We start from the raw sequence: 23,999 nt of genomic DNA, 5'->3' as shown, positions 1-23,999 counted from the left end.
GTATGAAGATAGATTCAACTTGAAGAAAGCTCTGAATCCAACTTGAGAATTATTCCTTATTAGAATCAAGTTTGAAGAAGAAGAAAAAGAAAGAAGAGAAAATCAGAATGGTTAGCTGAGAGTCTAAGTTTCTTCTCACACCCTAATCAGTATATTTTATAGTTTATACTAGAAAGATAAATTATATGAATCCCCAGATCCCCTTATTTAGGCATCCCTCAACAAGGCTTATGTAAAAGAACACAAATAGCCCATTGGGAGTAGCACACCACTTCAATAATCCTCTTCCACACCAACATCAGATTCTCAATCAGCACAAACAAATCTAGATGATTCACCAGAACCCCTCAAAATAGATTGCTGCTAAGACATTACCAAACCTTGGAAAGCAGGTGCAGTCCAAGACCTACAGGTAACTTCATTCCTCAACCAGGGACTGGGTCAAATCAAAGAGCAATTATGGAGATACTAATAAGGTTCACCTTCCCACTAGATGGTACATTATCTCTTCTAAACTGGTGGCCCACTCATCCACAAACATGGCAGAGTGACAATGATGTCAGTGGTACAACTTAAAGTTGCTCTACAACTCTTGAACTCGGCTGGCCCTTCAGTGACAAAGGAAAAAATGGAATGGTGAGAGTTGTTTCACTATGTCTCAACAAGCTAGAAAGGAGGGGGATATAATGGAGATTAAGAGCTTGGCCGACAGGGGTGTTAGAATAGGCAAGAGCTTAGGGTTATTTTTGGGGTGGAGAGGAATTCATGAGCTTTCGAAGCATTTGAAAAGAGCAAAAGCGAAGAGAGAATGAAGAAGAATTTGATAGGGGAAGGAGGAAATGCATGGTAGAAGGAAGAAGGAGAAGGTCACTGTGAAGATTGAAAAGGGGGCTAGGATCCCTAGCAATAGCGATGAGGCCCATGTTTGATGTGATCAATCTATGGTGGAAGTTGGAGCTGTGACATTGAAGGAAAATGTCCGTACTTCGTCTCCGGTTTCTATTTCTGGTGCAAAAGGAATTTGCAATTTTGGCTAATGTTTCTATCAAGATCCATAAAGAAGGAAAGATTGGGCTGAAAGAGAGGGAGAAGGACTCAAGAGGGGTTGTTGTTGCTGATTCAGGACTCAGGAGGTGAATCAGGGTTTGGCGACGGAGGAAATGTTGACTTTGGCGCGGTCTGTTGAGCCCTGCCTCAAGCCAAGGGTGATGATGCTGAGCACCGGCTATTTGAGATGGTGATTGGAGGGTTAGGTGTGAATTCGGGGAGGAAAGAGGAGGCTGAGAAAAATATGGGTGTAGCTGAAGCAGTGACCTCCAAAAAATCTCTTGGAGTTAATGGAGTGAGATATTCACATGCTATTCACATCATCAAGGAACTACAAGAGGGTGTATAAGAGAAGAGGGAGTAAGAATGTTTTATCGACAAGCGAAGCAGTTGAAAGATTGGTAGGATCCATCTAATGGACGCCATAAAGGTTGCGGAATGGGTGGGCGAATTTCAAAAAATTTCCTACCTTCTCCCTACTGGGAATCATATTCCCTAAGTTTAGAATACAATATTCAAGGATCCTACTTGAACCATAATCAAACCAGATCTGTACCAAAAGATAAATGGGAGGAATATACCTGATCCGGAGAAGCAGTATCTCCCAAAGTTGGTGTTCACGCCCAAAGAATGCTCCAAGATCCGTTCCTGCTGAAGATGACACAGCTGTGGATGGAACAGAACCAGCAGGGTGCGTCCTACACACTGGATCCTTCACAAGAATCCTCTGGAAACACTAAACACTGAATCCTTTTAGCCTTTGTTGCAAGACTAATGTCAAGAACAGATTTCTTGACTTTCCTTTTTTGCAAAGATCTAATCTTGCAAAAAACAGATGGCGGCGGCAGGAGGAGATCTCCAAAGCGAAAAGGCTGAACTGCCTTTTTTCTTTTCTGGAGTATGAATGAAATCCTATCTCAATTCGCAGGAGATATCCTATATTCCTTCAAGGAGGTTCGAAATCTGATATTTTTCCTTCTTGGTTAGGGTTTCTCCTCCTTTATTCTTGATTAAGAATCCTCCTAATTAGGAGTTATCCCAATCCAAATCAGTATTTGGATAGGGGATAATCTTAATCCTATCTGCAGATAAAGTTAGTTTACTCCTGATCTTATCAGGAGGTTACCAGATTCAAATCTAATTTGAATTTGGTCTCCAAGAGTGGATAAGGCTAAAGGCCCAATCCTTTTACTAACATTAATCTCAGATTCGCCCCAAGGATGGGTGATCATATCAGCCCACCTCGAAATGGGCTTCTGGCCCATTAAGTGTTCAGTGTCTAATTACTTTCCAATCTGCTGCAGTTGGGCTTCTTTTTATGGCGTGGGACCCAAGCATTGATCTACACACCAGCCACATGGGTTCGGCCCAGCCTCTAAAACAAGGCCCAGCCGAATTCACTGAAAAACTCAATGAACCCCTTGAGTCCATCATATGGACCCTATGGGCCCAACACTTACATTAAGTGGTCCCTGGGCCAAACCATCTTATAAAAACCCAGGAACTGTGGGCAGGTGCAAGATTAGCCCATCAGGTATTATCCTCAATGGTCTTACACTTAACCTCTCAGCCCTTAATGATCAAGCACTGCCCGACAAGAGAGGACCTCTCCCTCAGCTGCAAGGAACAGTGCCGCACTCTCCTCTCACATGGATCCCGGGAATTAAAACCATTTGCAAACAATTCGAAACCGTACATATATATATAAATATATTAATTTTGCAAAACAAAATTCCAACGATTGAAATCAACTGCCGGCAATTTGGTTTCCATCAGAGAGAGTGCATTCCCGATCATTACCCTTTATCTGACAAAGTGGCTGATTCTGTCACTATGATCACCCACTCAGATGAATTCTCAAACTGCCCCAACATACCTAGGTTTTGATCCCCGCTAAGGATCTCACTGATTGGCATATCAAAGGCAGCCTGATCCAACACCTAGTGAAATGTCATAATCGGGTCTAGGGGTCAGGTGTAACTTTCCAGTTTTGCCCATCTATCTCCAAGGTCTAGGGCAATACTGGAAATCTGGTCCGGTTCAAGGATTCAAGTAATCCCATACTGCATGTGCCTCGGGTCTTACCCTGATGGCTGAGACAGGCCATCCCAACACTTGGTGGCACACCAGCATCAGCCTTGGCAGGATAAATCTCCCCAGACTTATCCAACGGCTGTGAACATTTAAAACTAACACGAGTCTCTATAAATGTCCAGTTTTAGGGTTTTACACAGAATTAAACCAAACAACATGAATCAAACATGCACTTTATTTATTTCCACTAAATAACAAAAGTACATCAAATCAGATTGAAGCTAAGGGAATACAAAACTGTCTAACAATATTCACATGCTATTCACATCATCAAGGAACTACAAGAGGGTGTATAAGAGAAGAGGGAGTAAGAATGTTTTATCGACAAGCGAAGCAGTTGTTAAGGAGGACTCTCGGGTTGTCTCCTAAATGGGTAATCAGGTGGGGACTCTTCTGCATGAAGAAACTATGGAAATTGGATCTGCTTCTATTGTGAGAGTTCCTGATAAGAGCTCTGAAAAAAAGGTGGAGAGACCTGGAAGTATTTCCATTGAGAAAGCTGCTGAAAAAGATGTAGAGATTGGTAAAAGCCTTGGCTTGTTCTTCTGAGGCAGTAAAGGAGTTTGCCAGGAAAGCCTTTGAAGAGTTTGGGAGGAGGAAGAGGGAAGAAAGCGTAAAGGTTTAATTGGATGAGGAGAGATGTCAGATAAAGATGACGATGGGCAGGAGGAAGTGTTGGAAGGGGAAGATTAGGGTCCTGATTTCGCTAGGTTCTATATGCTTGCGATGTAGGTGGGAGAATGTGGAGATGGCTCAGGGTCTAGTCCTATAGGTGTTTTCATCTTTATTATGCTAGAATTCTGTAGTATGCTGTTGATTTGTATCAGTCTGTGTCTCAGTTTTGTTTCTCCTCTCGGGTGATAACTTATCACCTTCCTCTTGTATTCTCTTTTGGTTTTTCTAATGGAATTCTTATTTACTTTTCAAAAAAATAAAAAAAAAATTAAGGTATGAAACGAGGACGACGACGGGTATGACGAGACCTTTGAAGCTGAAGACTAGCTGCTTTTGTATGGGGGTCTCTAGTTTTCATTATGATTGTTTGTGTCTTTGTGGTCCTTGTCCTTCTGTAGTTGGATTGGGTGTTCCAAACTGCTATTACAAAAAGATGCAATTTGGATTTTCAACCCAGCCCTCTTCTTATCATAACAAAGAAAAAAAAAACATGAAATTTGGGAGGGAACCGCTATACCCAAAACCTTTCAAATCAGAAACGTGGTGTCTCCATCCAAAACTAGACATTTGTAAAAGGACAAAACAAAGAATTTCTTTGAATTACTCCAATGCCATATCCTTTTATCTGGGTAATTACCATTCATCTTTGCATCATTTAGGACCTACAGTAATTCCAATACAGATTTACTTTCCAATCATTAGGATTTCTCCTGAAAACAGGATTCTAACCAATAGAACCATTCTGCTCATCGTAATATTCCTTCATAGAAGCAACCTTGCTTAGAACCTAGTCCAAAAGAGCTGAGAACACATCCTTGACGGACCTTTATAAACCCCATCTCTCCTCCCAGAAGCTAATCCTAGCTCCATTCCCTGCCTCAAAGCTGATACCCTGCAAAATTGTCGGTACCTTCTCTAATCCATTCACAGTGAGCATCCATAGGAGTTACTTGCCCAACCAGGACCCCAAACTCTATTATTGGATTAATACTTGTCTGCAATCATTTTCTCCAATAAAATATTGCGATCTTTGGCATTTGTAAGGCCACAATGACTTCATGAATGTGTTCCTTACCCCAAACCCCCTTCCTCCCTTGGAGCACAAACTCTTCTCCAATTTACTAGGTGAAATTTAAACTCCTCCCTCCAACCTTTCCATAAAAAGCTTCACATTTTCTTCTTAATTGCTCTTGCAGTGCTAGTCAAATTGGTTTTATGGCGAGCAAATAAGTAGGAAAACAAGAAAACACATTTCTAATCAGCAGTTCAGCACCAATTCCCCCTTCAGATAAATACTTCGACTTCCACCCTCTTTATAATGGGGTTCCAAATTGTTTTTGAGGTATATTTTGCCCTAAAAGGCAATCACTAATATTTAGATGGAAAAATCCACATTTTACAACCCATTTTGTCATCCAATAGAACAAGATTAGCCACTTCACCTGCTGCAATATTCACTTTTGTGCATGTTAATATGCAACCCAGTTACTGGTTCAAACCACACAAGGATTCCTTTTAGATTTGACACTTGGTGAGTTGAAGCACTGCAAATGTTAGATCATTATTCATATTTCCTGAGATGAAGAAAAGCTGTGAACAGCCCTGCAAGAGAGAAAGTCAATGATATAATAATCACCTTTATTATGAAACAATGCCATATTATCACATTAACAATCAAAAAAAACCAAGATATATTATCAAATTTTATGGGATGGGGATGCCAGGTTCTTACCAAGTATAAATTTGGTCTCATACTCTGAATAATATTATCTGGTTAACGGCAATCATTTCTTTGGGCCCCTAACCATCATCATGGACATTACCAAATCCTAGTCTCAGATAGGTATTACCATCTGAAGATGCCCCTCTCCTTCATTTCATTGAACACCTTCAACCTTTATCCAGAAGGAGCTCACTGTCCAACTGATTCAATGTGCAAATACCCATCAACCAGACAGGAATAAGCGACAACATCTGGTGAAAAGCCTCTTTGTTTAATTTCAGAGAACAGTTTTCAAGCTGTCTTCCTGTCTCTAATTTTACAAAAGCCAGCAATAACTTTTTTGTAAGAAATTTCATCCGGCATCAAACCCTTTGCAATCATTTTCTTGAACAAATTCAAGGCTTCATGAAATCTGCCACAACTACACAATCCTTTGATCAGGTTCGTATATGTAATATTGTTGGGTTTCACTCCATCTTTTGACATCCTTGCATACAACTTGAAGGCCTTATTTAAATTTGACTGGTTGACAAACCCATCGATAAGAGTATTATAGATAACAACATCAGGAAAATGACCACTCTTCAGCATCAAAAGGAATAGTTCCCAAGCACTCTCTGATTTCCTTTCCTTGCAAAGCCTGTTAATTATTGCATTATAGGTAAACAAGTTGGGAGTAATACCTAGGTCTTTCATTTCATTCATAAGTAAAAATGCTTCATTCATACGCCCTTCCTTGCAGTATCCCTCAACAATAATGGTGCAAGCCACAATATCCGGTAATATACCTCCCTCCAGCATGAATCTAAAAAGTTTCAAGGCTTTCTCCAAGCGTCCCCTCTTGCAGTAACCATGGATCAATGTGGTATAATTGATAACATCAGGAGAAAATTTATTTCTGATCATTTCATCCAAAAATCTATTGGCACAATCTAATTCTCCACACTTACAAAATCCATTGATTAAGATATTGTAAGAAACCTGATCCGGCATATAACCAGCAGATTCAAGTTTATAGAACACTTCCAGTGCAATTTCCATGTATCCACCTTCACATAGACCATTCAAAATTGAGTTATAGTCATGCACTGAAGGCCTTAAGTTACTGATCACCATTTCCTCCAGTAAACTCAGGCCTTTCAGAATATCCCCCTTCTTGCAGCTCCCATTGATCAGAATGCTGTAGCTGTAAACATCCGGTGATACTCCATATCTCTTCATTTCTTCAAAAATCCACATAGCCGTGTGTAGCTCACCTTTATTACAAAAACCATATAGAACAGCGTTGTAACAGTTACAACCAAGAGGCTGGTTTCTATGTCTCAAGTCACGAAGAAAGTTCAGTGCCATTTCTGCATCTCCTAATCTGCAAAGCCCATGAATATACGTACTATATGTCACATCTGTTGGGCATACACCACACCTGCCCATTTCTTCTAGTATTGCCGTAGCTCGCTTGATGTCTGCCTCAGCCTGCCCAAGACCTCCTTTGCAGTAAAAGTTCATCAATATGGTATAAGTATAGACATTAGGAAACGGCCCAGTGTTCTTCATTTCATCAAACAGATAGGTAAGCAATTCTTTTCGGTTCCCCTCGGCCAGATACCTGAGCAACAAATTGCAGGACAAAACATTTGGTTCAAGCCCAATGCCCTTGGCTTTCACAAACACATCGATTGCATTCTCGAGCATTGAACACTTCAAGAAAACGTGCATAAGGACTTCGAATGTGAACACTGATCTTTCTGCCCCAGACAAATGCAGCAATGAGGGGAGCAATTCAAATGTATCATAGTCTGCTTCCTTGTAGTAGTGCACAATCTCTCCCAATAAACAGGATACCTCCCTTCCCATGCCTGCTGATGAGAAGATATGGACCATGAACCCAAAAGCATGAATAGAACAATAAAATCCATACCTCTCGACAGCTTCTGAGAACGTTATCTTTCTGGCAATTCTCCAACTCAAAGAATGGAATACTCGGACTATCAATGGAAATAGTTTACACTCTCTACCGTGGTAAGAACTCTCGCTGGGAACGACATCATTTTCATCAGCTATGGCGCAAGTGGAGGGATGTTCATCCAAGGATGCTGCAGAAGCACTAAAGTGTACTCTAAAGATCGATTCTTGTCGAAGAAGAGCTCGATTTTGGAACAGTAGGATGCGAGCAACGCCCATAAGTTAGGTTTCTCTAACGAGACTAACCAACTGAACTGACACGCAAGTACCCATCAACTCCCTTTGATTAATTGGAGCTAAAATTAAGCAAAATCCGCGCTTCCTCAGCTTCTCAAATTTCCTTTTTTTTCTTCCCTCAAATTTCAAAACGAAAACGAGGAGCAACAAAGGAAAAAGAACCCTTAACACTTTAGAAAGGGAAGGAAAAAGGCTGGACCGACCCAAATAGCTGAAGTTAACTGAATTGAATGGTTTGTAGAAATGATGGGGAAATGGAAATTCTCGAAAAGGATATCAGCCAACGAATTCTGCTTTAGTAAGGGCATGTCCATGCTCACACCCTTCGAACAGCCTCCTGCAGTTCGTTTGGAAAAAACGAGTCTTGCATTGAATATCTTCCCATGAAATAAAGCATATAAGTATGAGATATTCTAAATGCAATGGTGGAAAGGCTGTTGGAACGACTGAAACCGATCGTGGAAAAAACAGGCTGGGCTGTTTTGAGAGCCTCTACACATTACACTTAATTCAGGTCCTCATTTTAGTTTCAACTAAAAGTATTGAGTGTAAATATTATTTTACCCACACTCGTTATGAGATATCATTCATAACCTATTCCCAAAATAGTCCAAGTTGTTTTTTGCAAACAATCAAAGTTTTGAGGAATATTGTCTTATTTAGTTATTTAATTAAATACTAGTGGGGACATGTGCAATGCACGTGAAGATCCGAAAGACTAAATAATTGTATTTACTATTAATCAATTGATAAATTAATAATAAAATTTTGTTGTTAATTAACTAAGAATATTCAAAATTGTTATTAATATTTAAAATTTTAATAGTTGTATTTTTATTTAATGTTGATTTACAAAAAATAATTGTTGTTAATTTCATAGGAATAAATGTTTCTAATAAATTTAATTTTATTAATCATTTGTAATAATTTTAATGATTGTTATTATTTTCATTTTTTTAAATGAAATTTTGATTTACCTTAAATAAATAAAAATAATTACAAAAGCTAACATTTAATTTTATAATTTCACTTATAGTGAATAATTATATAAGAATGGCAACAGGGCAGGTTCAAGACGGGGCACCCCCTCCTTGTCTCCACCCCATAGTCAAAGACACTCTAACCCATCCCCGCTATTAAGCGGGTTCAAGGCAAGGCACTCACTCCTCGTTAGGGATAGAGAATCCTCAAATTTCCATGCCTCGTACCTAGTATCGAGCGGGTTCACGACAAGGCACCCACTCTCCGTCAAGGATGGGAAATCCTCGAATTTCCCCACCTCGTCCCCAGTGTTAGGTAGGTTTAGGGCAAGGCACCCACTCCCCATCAGGGACAAGGAATCCTCTAACTTTCCCCACCCGTCCCTGGTGTCAAGCGAGTTCAAGGCAAGGCACCCACTCCCCGTTAAGGATGGGGAATCCCTTGAATTTCCCTACTTTGTCCCTGGTGTCAAGCGAGTTTAGGGCAAGGTACCCACTCCCCATCAGGGATAGGGAATCCTTGAATTCCACCCTCGTCCCCATTCATGGGTGAGTTCACGGTAGGGCACCCACTCCTCATCAAGGACAGACAATCCTCAAGTTTTCTTGCCTCGCCCCTAGTGTTGGGTGGGTTCAGGGCAAGGCACCCATTCCCCATAAAGGACGGGGAATCCTCAAATTTTCCCTACCCCGTCTTAGCGTCGAGCGGGTTTAAGGCAAGGCACCCACTCCCTATCACTCCATTAGGGACGAGGTGAAGGGATGGAAGATCCATCATATGGATGGCCGAACCCTACAGGAAGGTTGGGCGAAATTTCAAAAATTTCTTTACCCTCATCTAAGAATCCTATTCCCAGTTTAGAAAATTGCATTTTCAAAGTTCAATCTTGTAATCAAACTGGACCAAATCTGAAACCAAGATTAGGGAGGGATATACCTGATACGGAATCCATGCAAAAAGCTCCTCCCAACATAGGTGTTCAGGCCCAATGAGTGTACCAAATCCTCCCTCCACTGAAGATGGACACAGCTTAGGATGAGACAAGATCAGTAGGTAGTTCTTCACCAAGAACTTGTGATTCTCTAGCAAGAATCGAATGGGGTAGTGAGCATAGCTTCAAAATTGTTTCTTCTAGCAAGAAACAATATCAAGATCAAATCTTGATCAGATCCAAGAATTGGAGATCGAACAGGGTAGGGCGACAAGAGTAGGAAGAAAAGGAATTGAAGGCAAGACCATTCTAACTAAGTTGTCTTCTATAATCTGATTAGGAGTCTCCTGATCCAAATCTTTATTTGGATCTGGACTCATTAAGTGATAAGGATTATCCCTTATCTTATCTGCAGATAAAGATAAGCTATTCCTAATCAAATTAGGAGTTCCTTGATCCAAATCTCTATTTGGATCTAAACTCTTTAAGCGGATAAGAGTTATCTTCTTATACTTATTTGATGATCCAAACCCAGATCTGCCCCTATATAATTAATCCAATTAACCCTGTTCGAAATGGGCTTTGGGCCCATTTAGTCACATAGCTCACTTTCCCTTTAAATGCTGGCTAGCTTGGCACTCTTTGTATGGTGTGGGACCCTAACATTGATCTACACATCAGTCACATGGGTTCAGCCTATCCTCTGTTACAAGGCCTGGCCGAATTCACTACTAAATACAGTTAACCCCTGAGTCCATCACTATGGGCTCTTAATGGTCCCAACATTTACACTAAATGTTCCTTGGGTCTAGCCATCTTATGAAGGCCCAAAGACTGTGGACAGATGCAAGATTAGCCCATCAGGTATAACCCTCAGTAGTTATACACTTAACCTCTTAGCCTGTAATGATCAAACACTACCCGACAAAAGAGGACCTCTCCCTCGACTGCAAGGTACAGTACTACACTCTCTACTCACATGGATCCTGGGAATCAGAACCTTTGGCAAACATTTTGAAACCATTATATATATATATATATATATATATATATATTTTTTTTTTTTTTGCAAAACCAAATTTCAAACATATTTGAAATCCACTACCGGAAGTTTAGGTTTCCATCAAAGAGAATGCATTTTCCCGATCATTCACTTTGTCCGACAAAGGGGTTGATCATGTCACTATGATAACCCACTCTGATGAATTCTCAGACTGTCCCAACATACCCAGGTTTTGAGCCCCTCTAAGGATCTCACTTATTGGCATATCAAAGACAACCCAATCCAACACCTAGTGCAGTATCATAATCAAGTCTAGGGTCAGGTGTAACATTCCAGTTTTGCCCATCTATCTCCAAGATCTAGGGTAATATTGGAATTTTAGTCTAGTTCAGAGTTTCAAGAAAACTAACATTGCATGTACCTTAGGTCTCACCCTGGCAGCTGAGACAAGCCACCTCAAACAACTTGGTAGTACATCAGTGTCAGCCTTGACAGGATAAATCTCCCCAGATCTATCCAACGGCTGTGAAGATTCTAAACTAACACGAGTCTCATATGTGTCCAGTTTAAGTGTATTACACAGAAACACACCACAATAACATGAATCAAATATGTAATTTATACATTTACTATAAATGTCATAATGTACATCATGCTGATTGGAGCTAAGGGTATACACTGTCTAAAATGAGGAACCCAATATTCAATTTGATGACAAAAATGATCAAAAGGATATACTGAGTATCAACCAAATGGTAAATTTCCAAAAGTATACTAAATTATCTTTAATTTTCAAAAATGTAATTTAGGAAAATTTTGGAAAATTTATTACATGTGTGTAATTTTGAAAGGTTATTGAAATTTATTTTTAATTTGCTATTAAATAATTTATTTATTTTTAATTTGCTATTAAATAATTTATTTATTTTTAAATGGTTTACTTACAAAATTACACTAATTTATCTTATAGTTTCTAATATAAACTAATCAAATAATTTTGTTTTTCCAATATTATACTAATTTATCTTAATAATTTGTGTAACAACTTTCCCTTTCCTATACTCATTTAGCTTTAATAATTTATAATGAAAATTACACAAATTTTCAATAATTTTCCAAAATATTCCAATAATTTTCAATAATTATTTACTACATGATACATTCCTAATGGCTTAGGGGAGATATCTTGGGAGAGAGATTCTAGGAATAGTTTTAGGTAGTTAGGTTGGGAATAGAGAGGGAGAGTCTAGAGACTTGGCTTATTGGGAGTGGTGGGAAGGAGAGAGGAGAGAGAGTCAAGGAGAATGTAGTGTGAGGGTAATGGAGCAAGGAAAGGCATTGTGACATGGACCTTCTTGCTATATATATAGATAGATTTCATTATTTTAACTATTTAAGATTTAATTATGTTAAATATTTCATTATCTAAAATATTTAGTTATTTAAATATTTAAATAATATGTAAAACATTTAATTTTTTTCATTATTTAAATTTTGTTTATTTTAAAATTATTACATAATATTAAATACTTTGTTATATAATATTGAGCTACTTTTAATATTTTGTTATTTATAATATTTAGTTATTGAAATTTTAAAATAATATTTTATTCTTTTATTTTTATTATTTAAATAATATTTAAATTGAATAATTCATAAAAAAATATAATATATATTGTTAGTACATAATTTTATTTGAATTTCATAAAAGTAGAAAATTATTAATAATATGAATATTATTAAATTTATGACTCTTTTTTGTTTTTAATAAATATTTTAAAGTTATTACATAATTTCATTATAATATTTAAATAATTCTTTAATTTTTTAATTCAAACTTTCTTTTGATAGATATAGACGAAAAGTGGGGTATAGGATAAATACGAATTAGAGATAATTTAGGAGAGAACTCTCTACTAAGGTGACGTTTGATAAATCTAAAATCTGAAGTCTGAAAAGTCAAAAAGATATTAAAAGTGTCTGAAATCTGAAAAGAGGCATAAATGCTTTTCTACTTTTTAGAGGATCTGAATAGATAATGTTGTTTGTTTTGGATCAATTCTACAACATCTGAATAGATAATGTTGTTTGTGGAAATGATGGGGAAATGGAAATTCTCAAAAAAGAGATCACTTTGGCTGTTTTGAAAAAATGAGTTCGGCTTCAGTAAGGGCATATCCATGCTCACACCCTATGAACAGCTTCTTGCAGACTTGCATTGGAATATCTTTCCATGAAATAAAGGATATAAGTATAGAGATATTCTAAATGAAATGTTGTAAAGGTTGTTGGAACGGACTGAAACCGATCGTGGAAAAAACAAGCTGGGCTGTTTTGGGAGCCTCTATACATTACACTTAAATCAGGTCCTCATTTTAATTTTCAACTAAAAGTATTGGGTTTAAATATTATTTTACCTACACTCATATCATTCATAACCGACTCTCAAAATAGTACAAGATGTTTTTTACAAACAACCAAAGTTTTGAGGAATATTGTCTTTTTTAGTTATTTAGCTAAATACTAGTGGGGACATGCACAATGCACGGGAAGATCTGAAAGACTAAATTTAATTGTATTTACTATTAATCAATTGAAAATCTAATAATATAATTTTGTTGTTAATTAACTAAGAATATTCAAAGATATTATTAATATTTAAAATTTTAATGGTTGTATTTTTATTTAATGTTGATTTACAAAAAATAAATGTTGTTAATTTCATAGGAATAAATGTTTTTAATAAATTTAAGTTTATTAATCATTTGCACTAATTTTAATGATTGTTATTATTTTCATTATTTTAAATGAAATTTTGATTTACCTTAAATAAATAAAAATAATAACAAAAGCTAACATTTAATTTTATAATTTCACTTATAATGAATAGTTATATAATTTAGGAGAGAACTCTCTACTAAGGTGACGTTTGATAAATCTAAAATCTGAAGTCTGAAAAGTTAAAAAGATATTAAAAGTGTTTGAAATCTGAAAAGAGGCATAAATGCTTTTCTACTTTTTAGAGGATCTGAATAGATAATGTTGTTTGTGTTGGATCAATTCTACAACATCTGAAATTGCTTTGTTTTACTATTTTACCCCTAGAATAGGCTATTTTGTAATTGTGAATGCAATTAACACTATTTCATATAAAATGACTAATCAAATTCAAAATAATATCAAAATTATACAAAAAATTAATAAAATAATCAATCACTAATAAAAATATTAAAATGATTAAAATTAAAAATAATAATAAAATAATTAATAAAAATTAGTAATTAATAAATAATTCATTATTTAATTGTTAATAATATTGAAATAACACGAATAAAAATAATAAAATAAATAATAAATGATAATAATTACTAAAAATAATTAATAATTATAAATAACACAATAAAAATAATTAATATTTAACAAAAAATATTAATATAGTTAATAATTAATAATTACTAAAAATAATTTATAATAAATATAATTATTATTATTATTATAATAACGAGTGGCATTCTTCCTTCCCATCCTTGAGAGCGAAAACACGAATGGCCTAGGTTTTTTGGGTTTGTATTACATAGGGGTAAAGTGTGTCATTTCGAAAAGAATTGAAGGGTAATTTTGACCATGCATCGGCTCTGAAACGCGTCTGAGCGTGTTAAGAGCCAGCCCATACGCTATGATTTTCAGATCTGAAAACAAAATTCATATCAGATTTAAGAGGATACATCAAACGAGTCTGAGGTCTGAAAAACAATGTTTTCGGATTCAGACATCTGAAAAGTGCAATCAAACGCCACCTAAATTAGAGATAATTAGGAATTATATATAATTTAGGAGATAAATAGGAATTATAGATAATTTAGGAGAAAGTGGGGGATAGTGGTGCCACTTGGCTAAATTAGATTAGATTTTGGTAGAGAGAGATTTTAGGAATAGTTTTAGGAAGGGATAAACATAGAGGAAAGAGGGATGGGCCAAGCATGCTGAGATGTCAAAATGAGAAAGGGAGAAGGGAGTGCTGACGTGGCTTCATGAGGGAGCTTGAAAACTCTACCCACGTAACATGCCAACATGGAGCCATGCATTGGGAATATTTTCCCACCTGAATTCTACGCTTTTAGAATGTGTACAAAGTTTTTTGCTTGTAGGGATTGTACCTAGTGGTTCCAAAACCACTACTTAAAATATACCTTGCTAGTTGCCCCCTCAAATACAATTCAGATCTCCTACCCACACCTACCAACATGACACTATAGTTGTGCACTGGGATCATCTCCCCATGAATGGTAACATGAAAATGCGGTAGATGTTCTAAATGACTTGAGATTTTCTACCCACAAGTTGTCCCACATCCATACCCACAAAGGACCACCACAATGTATTGGGAACATCTCCCCATGAATGACAAGGGAGATATTCCCAATGCATAGTTGTCATGTCTCATGGGTAGAGATGTAGGAACATCTCGTGGGTAACAAATCCGAGCTCATTCTAAATGTACAACTGTAGTGAGATGTGGGTAGGAGATCCGGATAGCCTCAATTAGGGGTGCTCACAATTTGGTGACCATTTTTTTTTAAATTGAATCAAACCACTTGGTTTTTTAAAAAGCCAAACCAAAATTGAATCAAAACAAGTAGTTAACTGGTTCATACGTTAACCAATTTCAGTTTTTTGGTTTTTTATTATATTGTAAATTTCATTCAAAATTAAAAAAAAAAAACCCTAAACCCATATTAAAGAATAAAGGGAAGATGGTGTTAAATATAGCTTAATTGAAAGAATTGAATGGTGAATCCAATGGTTTAGCTATGTTTTAACAACTACATGTCTATGCTTTTAACATACAACAATGTATGTCTGAGATTGAGAGAGATGAAGAGTGAATTGAACAGCTCTAACTATGAACTATGGTGCTCGATTGGTACTGTTGCACTAGGAGTGTGGATTGTGGTAGTCTCACAAGTTGGTAGCTCATCACCGACATCCGACGACGAAGCAACTAAGTTGAAGGAATCTATGTGGTTGGGAACAAAGAAAGGAAATTAGGAAAATAAAAAATTGTTTTGAATGGGCCATTAGGAAATGGGAACGCATTAATGGCCAAATTGCCTATTGTTTAACCACTAGTCTTTTTACATTAACCAAAAACCGAATTGGTCTTTCAATTTATAAAAAACACCGAGCTAGATAACTAGATTTTTTTAAATCATTTTTCTTGTGTTTGAATACTTTGAACCTTGTATTTCAGACTTAAGTTGAAAGACGAAGAGAGAAAGAGAAAAAGGAGGAGAAGAAGATAATGAGAGAACTATGATCTCAACTAGAGAGAATCCTTTCTCTCTTAGCCTATCCAAGTTTATAGAGTTGTGATAATATTACAATGACTAATATGCCCTTACTTAAGTGTGGGGATAGTAACTTAGAGTAATACAAAGCACAACTTAATAAGAATGTAAAAGACCAAATTGCCCCAATTTAGTTGACTCTAACACTCCCCCTCAAGTTGGAAAGTATATGTCATATAATCCTAGCATGTTACATATGTAATCCACTCTTTCACGGCTCAATCATTCTGTAAACAAATCTGCCCACTGGTTTTTTGAAGTCACATTCTCTGTGCTTATCACTCCACTAATTAAAGATCTTTGTTCTTACAAAATGGCAATAAACCTCTATGTACTTCATCCTCTCTTGAAAAATTGGGTTAGATGAAATGTAAACGTCAACTTCATTATCACAATACAATTTAATAGGACTGTTTACTGAGAGCCCAATCTCTTGTAGGAGATTTTTCAACCACACAAACTCATATGTTGTGTGTGCCATGGCCTTGTATTAAACTTCAGCACTGCTTCCTGCCACAACTATATATTCTTACTCTTCCACGTAATTAGATTTCCTCCAAAGAAGGCATAACATCCTATGATTGATCTTACATCAGTGTAACCTACTATTTAATGTTTTCCTCCTAACTTGTACAACAATCCACAACCTAGTGCTCCCTTCAAGTATCACATAATTTTGAGAATTGCATCACAATGAGGTGCTCACGGATTCTACATAAACTAGCTTACCACAATAATTGCAATTGAGTTATCTGGTCGAGTAATAATTAAGTAGTTTAACTTTCTAACCAAACGTCTATACCTTCTAGGGTCATCAAATACATCACCCACATAGTGCTTAATTTAACATTTGCCTCCATGGGATTTTCGTCAGTTTAGCACCTAACAACCCTGTTACTCCAATAGATCAAGAACACACTTCGTTTGGCACAAATTTATACCATCCTTCAATCTTGAAATTTCTATACCCAAAAAGTACTTCAACTTGCCAATGTCCTTTGTTTGGAAGTGATCTTGTAGAAAGGCCTTTAACCTATCAATCCCCAACCTATCTCTACCGATGTAAACAATATAATCTACATATACAAACAACAAAATATTTATATCTTAGAATTATAGCTAAATACTGAGTGATCAACCTAACACTATCTCATACTAAATTCTTTTACAACTTCACTAAATCTACCAAACCAAGCTCGAGGAGATTGTCTTGGCCCATACATTGTCTTCTTGAGCCTACCTACCTTACCACCCACTCCTTGAGCAACAAACCCAAGAGGTTGCTCTATATAAACTTCTTCAACCAAATTACCATATAAAAATGAATTTTTAATGTCAGTCTAAACCAATGACCAATCATGCATAGTTGTCGAATATAGGAAAACATGTATTGAACCAATTTTAGAAATTGGAGAGAAGGTTTTCATATAGTCCACCCCAAACGACTATGAGTAACTCTTACCAATTAAATATGTTTCAATATTTTCGCCTTGCCATCTAATAAGTATTTGACAATATACACCACTTACAACCTACAACATCTTTACCAAGAGAAAGAGTGGGTAAGTTCCCATGTATGATTGTGTGCAAGAGTAAAGAGTTCTTCCATTGCTTGAAACCACACTTATGAGGTACAAGCTTTTTGGACATCCTTAAAAATAGATATGGAAGATAAAAGAAAAGTAAACTCGCGATGGAAAGTGGAAATGGAAACATAATTGGATATTAGATGAAGAGTACAATTACATTTACTTTTACACAAATAAATGAAAAGGTTAAGGTTAGAAGAAGAGGCAATACAAGGATAGGAACAATTGAAATATGATCTATCAATGAAGAATGAACTAAAGGAGGAGGAGCTGGTGTCTATTTATGAGTATACACTTACCCGATTAGTGGCCACTCAATATGTATCTACATTAGATGATGTGAAAGCTTGGCTACAACTAGAACAAAAGGGATGGCATCATCAATTGAAATTGGAAAAAAACCACCAAAGAAGTGGGAAAAACATCAACAATACTAAAAATGTAATTGACTAAAAAATGTAACATTAGGACAAACAAATGATAGTAAGAGGATTATAACACTTATAAGCCTTTGGGTCCTAGAATAACCAAGAAAGATACACTTTGTAGCACAAGCATCCAACTTGTCCAATATAAGGCCTAGATTTTGAACAAAATAGACAATCAAAGATTTAAAGAGTTAAAGGAAAAAGAAATAATACAATGAAAAAAATAGAGAATGGAGAACAACCATCAAGAAGGAATGAAGGAATTCAATTAATAAGAAAACAAGCAGTAATCACAACGTCACTCCAAAATCGTTTAGGTACATTCATATGATGTAGAAAGGAAGTAAACGACAATTCATTTTTTTCCTCCCACCCCATTTTGTTGTGGAGTGTGTATAAGAAGTTTGATAAATAATACTGTGATGTTCCAAATATTGTTGGAATGAAGTAATAATAACTTTTTGCTATTATTAGAATGAAGAATTTTTTATTAAAACACCAAATTGAATGCAAATTTCAACATAGAACTTTAAAACAATAGAGAATAATTCACTTATTTTTTTCATAAGATAAATTCATGTCATCCTTGAATAGTCATCAACAAAAATTACAAAATATTTATAATAGTTATATGACAAAATTCTATTTAGACCTCAAACATCTTAATGAAATGAAGCAAAATGACTTAATACATAATGATTGACTCTAGGACTAAAGGAAACCCAACGGTGTTTGCCATGCTCACATGATTCATATGATAATAATGACAGACAACTCAATGATGAAACAAGTAATTTGAGAGTTTTAAGATATTAATCACCAAGCCTACAATGCCACTAGAGAGGAGTAAGGAAAGACTGAAGTGCTACAATAGGACTACCACCATCAAGATAATACAATTCATTGATTCCATGCCCTTCACCAATATTTTTTCCTGAGATCCTAAAAAAAATACAAGATGGTGGGTAAAAAGTGATGAAACAATTGAGAGATGTAGTTAATTTACTAACGAACATAAGATTAAAATGAAATTTATACACATAAAGTAGATGACAAGGATAAAAATTGAACATCAACATTACCAACACCACAAATCGAAAAGGTAGAAATATTGGCAAAAGTAATAATGTGTGAGGTGGACTAAAAGAGTGAAGCACTACAAAAAAAGTTACATACATTGATAGTCAAAACCTGTTGGTATTAATGTTTCTTATCAATAGAAACTTGGATCTATCACTATATGTCTTGACAATATACCAGTGGAAGCATAATTCTGTCACTAAAACCTTATATATACCAACAATCATGTTTACTAATGGTTAAAACTTGTTGGTACAAGTGGTGTTTAGCGACGGATATTATCATCTATCATTATATGTATATAAAATACCAATAGATTCATTAGTCTGTCATTAGAGTTTCGAGTTATACTAATGGAATTTGTAATCCGTCGCTATATAACTTATTGATTCCCTCGTATTTTTAACATTTGTCAATATTATGAAAAAGATAACACTATGTATGTGTATGCTATATATTGTGAAATGATTTTTTAATTTTATGTTCTTTTTTTATACTAAAAATTTATATTTGAGAAAAAAAAATATTTTTGGTGAAAATATCAGTATAAAGTGGTGATTTTAATATCTACTATTGAATCTAAAATATAATGGTGATTCAAGAGGAGACATGGGAGATGGAACTAGTGCATCAATTTAATGGCTTTAATGAAAGAGATAGATAGGGGAAGAAAAGGTGAGAGCCATGACGACTAGAGAAAGGTTTTAAAAGCAACTCTAGAGACTAAATTGTTTTTCCCACTAGGTTGAACGGGCACATATACATACATATGCATGTATTCAACTAGCCATTAACACGGTATTTGACTAAAAATTGTTGGCAATGTCAAATTTCTATTCAACTAGTGCGATTGAATTGTTGACCCACTTGGTTTGGTCATTGGGTCACAAGTTACAAGATGAAAACTTTTGAAGGCCATAACTTTGTGCTCAATTGTTCGATTGGGGTGATTTTTGTTTTTTTTTTTTTTTTTGGTAACTTTTTGAGATATATGTGTTTGAAGGTGAAAAATGTGTCTTGTCCTACTATTTTTGCCAAAAGAAACATTTTTTGGCCTTAAATCCTAATTTTTAACTTATTTATTATTATTTATAAAAATTTAAAAAATATATTAAAATATAAATAAGACCTAAAATAAAACATATACATATATGTTTTATATATTATTTATTCTATATAATATATTTATACATATATGTATTTTTATATTTACTAATAAGCGTACACGTGCTTTGCACGAGGCAATTCTAGATAACAATAATGATAGTAATAATGTATCTAAAAATTTCTATAAATATGTATTTTTATTTTTTGTTTTTTATTATTAAACACCTCATCCAAATATGTGATAAGCATATCAAGTTTTGAAGTTTCAAGTATAACTAATAGATCTACCTGTTTGGCAAGATTCTTCCTTTTGTAATGCTTTATCTTTTTTATATCATTTTCTGTTCATTTATTAAAGAAATGTAAGATTTAAATAGAGAGAATTGAATGTAGCGAAAAATAGTAGTTCAATTTACAATTTAAACCTTACAATTAATTTGAGACTAAATTCAAAACTAAGTATTTTAGTCAAAATAAAGTTCCGCAATCTTACTCACATTTTTAATGGTAGTGTAGTATAGAATTATAGATATGTTCAAATTTTTCTATAGTTTGTTGTATTTCTATGTATAAAAATAATTTTTATTTGTCACACTAACTTTTTGTTTAATATGATAATTATATAATATTATACATGTGCCTAAATGTCTTTTTTGCGAAATTTATGTTTTTTTTTTCATTTTTTCATTTTTATACTTTATTCATTTCTATTATTTATTTATGCCATTAAATGTAAACATATTTGACCCAAAAATTGAACTATTTCTCTTTGCCAAGTTGTAAAATAATTTCATTTTTGGTTAATTCAAAATTATGTATTTAATTTTCATTATCAATAAAAATAATTCTTGCTTGTTACAATTATTATTTTTTATTTTATTAACAAAAATACCACAAATGTGCCTATTTTTTTCAACATTTTTGTAATTTTCTGTATTTATTACTATTTCAAAAAATTTATTACCTAACTATGACTTCATTGGTTGATCAATTTGATTCAGAATGTCGAATTGCTTAGCCACCACTTAGTTAAAGAATGATTTTGTTTTTGAGTTAGTTTTAAAATATATGGGTTTATATTGTTAAAAATATTGGCATAAATCTAATTAGTAGCATTTATTAGTGAAAAATAACTTAAATATAACATTTAATAAGAGAAAATGGGAGTTAATACATTAAGTATAAGACTTAATGAGAGGGGATTTAATGAGGTGGAAAGTAATAATTGAAGTTAACTTTTCAACCCTTACAATTAAAGATAGACTAAATAAACAAAGATGGTCATTTTATTAGCCATTAAAGTTGGCATTAAAGCTGTAATAAAATGAATTTTATAAATAGTCTAAAAAAACTCCCACTCTACATCAGCATTTATATATATATATAGATATAGATATAGATAGATAGATAGATAGATAATTAAATTGATGGCATGCCATACCTTGCTTGTTAGAGCCAAATGGTCGAATCATTGACCCATGATCTAGGGACAAAAATGATTTAACTACAAGATTGGATTTTAAAACAATAGCTAATATATTTAGAATATATAATTTTATTCTGCATATTAAATATTTTTTATCTTCAATTTGATTTTGTATACTAAACATTAAGATTTGAGGCCAAAAAACAACATCTTTTAACAAAAATAGTGGGCCAAAGTATCGAGAAATGCATAGATCTCAAAAAGTTATCCAAAATTAGAAAAAGACTATCACAATCCAACAACAGTGCAAAGTTATAATTTTTGGATGTTTCCATATAAATTATAACTTGCAACCCATGATCTGCTGATCGGGTCAATTGGATCAATGGTTTAACCACACGAGTCAATGCTTTTCTACAGGTCAGTGGTTTTTGAGTAGTTTTCAACTTTTAGGTTAATCCAAACCTGAATTATAATTGGATCATGAGTCAAATGGTCCAGCTGGATGGGTCAATGATGAATTGAAAACACTAATAGTCAATTCATTTTTGGATAAATACCTATGTTTTAAAAATTGACCTAGAACGGGAACCGCTTTAGCCACCAATTTCTGTGTGTGCAATTTGATCATCCGATATGAACAGATCAATGAACAATTGACATAAAAATTTTGTGGGTACCAATTTCTTCTTCTCACTCCACGTTCTCCCTTGAGAAAATCTCATGCATATTCATTCTTGGGCCATTTCATTGATCACTTTTCTAGCTTCTCAAGTAAAGTATGTGGTCAAAGAAATAAGGTAAGTTCTTGCTCTCTTCCAAGTTCCAACTCAAATCTCTTTCCTCTTCTTCTTAATCCTTAATGCTACTGCAAGGAAGTTTCAAAAAGATAAGTAAAGGAACTAAATCACATTTTAGATAGAAGTAAATCCATCCTCGTTGTGTTTCATTTGGATTTCATTAAGATTTTTTTTTATTTAGTTGTTGTGCTAATTAACTAAACAAGGGTGCCACTTGTTTTCCTTCTTGCCTAGGGTTTTGCCTTAAGTTTTACTACTTAGAAAATAAACCCTTTATTTGTTAACTTCTACTAGTTCATTTGGGGTCTCTGTTTATTCAAAGATTAGGGTTTCAAACTAGGCATAACCAAAGCACGTTAGAAAATTTGCCTTTTAGTAACCTCCATAGGAAGGTTTTACAAAGAGAAATGAAAGCATAAAATAAATTTTACAGACTCACATACACGTATAATTTCATTCAATTCAAAAAACACTATGAGAAAAAAGCCCTCATATGTCCGCTCTGTTCTCCCTGGACGGTGGACATGTTATGCCTAGTTTAAATAGCTTATCCCCTTAACACAGGCAATGGGCTCGCAAGCGTAGAAATAATTTTGACTCTTTCAATTCCTAATCATTGACAAGTAAGAAGTTTTTCAATAGATAAGCTCAAGCTCATATACATTTTGGTTAATTGTGGAATATTTTTCACGCAGGTGCTCATCATCTTTCTCTATCTTCTCTTGCACAACTTGAAAAATAATGCATCTTTATTTACTAGCAGATAAACTTGCATTCCAATAATCTATTGTTGCCAAAGCAAGATTGGTATAGATAGTCAAACCAATGACGTAGTGAGCTTTTTAGGCCCTAGCATTTTGATCAATTTTACCAATAGAATGATTGAAACACCAATTAAGCTAGTAATCTAATTACCACTAAGCTTTCTGATTCATGTTCAATCTGGGTCAAACCCCACTACTAGTGTGTTTGGAAGCTCATCATTTAACACTCCGAAACACTACTTTAATTACTCATAATTTTTTTTTATTCTCAAACACCTACTAACGCAGTAAAGGGATGAGAGTGGGTCGTATCCATAGGGAAGTGAGGGAAAAATTAATACATACTTAGATCCTGACAAGAGAATATAATCGAGAATTACAAAAAATAAGAAAATAAAATCTATTATTGTTGAAATTAAATGATTTAGAATTAAACAAAACAATAACTACAACTCATAATTTAAGAAAGTGCGAAAATCAACAAAAGAAATAAAAGAAATAAACAATGTTGATCCAAAATTCGGATCTAGTGGCGATAGTTGCAGATCGGCTTAATAGCTTGTAGGAACCCCTCCTAACAAGAATTGGACGTCATTCCTTTCTACAACCCTCGAACCCCTCAAGACACCTTAGCCTTGAACTGGACGAAATCAGATCTGCAAAATAGAAAAACGAACAAGAATTAAATCTAAAAGAATGTAGAAATAAAAATATCAGAAAATAAAAGAGTGGTTGATCAGATCCAGTGGCGGTAGTTGCAGATTGGTTGAATAGCTTGTAGGAACCCCTCCTGACAAGAACTGA

At 34.6% G+C, this 23,999-nt stretch overlaps 1 protein-coding gene across 2 annotated transcripts in view; it reads right to left on the bottom strand.

The window, feature by feature from the left end:
- The window catches only part of LOC148846110 (uncharacterized), a 29,970-nt gene extending 21,753 nt beyond the window's left edge, over positions 1 to 8,217 (bottom strand). The window contains exons 1-2 of one of the 2 annotated variants that reach the window (XM_088953009.1): positions 5,549 to 8,120; positions 5,259 to 5,418 (exon numbers count right to left, since the gene is read on the bottom strand). In XM_088953009.1, the coding sequence (XP_088809135.1) occupies positions 5,831 to 7,720 (1,890 nt within the window). In that variant the 5' untranslated portion in view covers positions 7,721 to 8,120 and the 3' untranslated portion in view covers positions 5,259 to 5,418; positions 5,549 to 5,830. Of the gene's footprint in view, positions 1 to 5,099; positions 5,419 to 5,548 lie in introns of those variants that run through there. The other variant, XM_088953008.1, reaches the window with a different exon arrangement.
- Positions 8,218 to 23,999: the final 15,782 nt, after the last annotated feature.

This window comes from Nelumbo lutea, chromosome 7 (assembly GCF_056320005.1).
Source record: "Nelumbo lutea isolate HS-2025 chromosome 7, American lotus-T2T, whole genome shotgun sequence".
Taxonomy (NCBI): domain Eukaryota; kingdom Viridiplantae; phylum Streptophyta; class Magnoliopsida; order Proteales; family Nelumbonaceae; genus Nelumbo; species Nelumbo lutea.
Note: the sequence above shows the minus strand (reverse complement) of the source record. Positions and strands in the feature narration are given on the sequence as shown.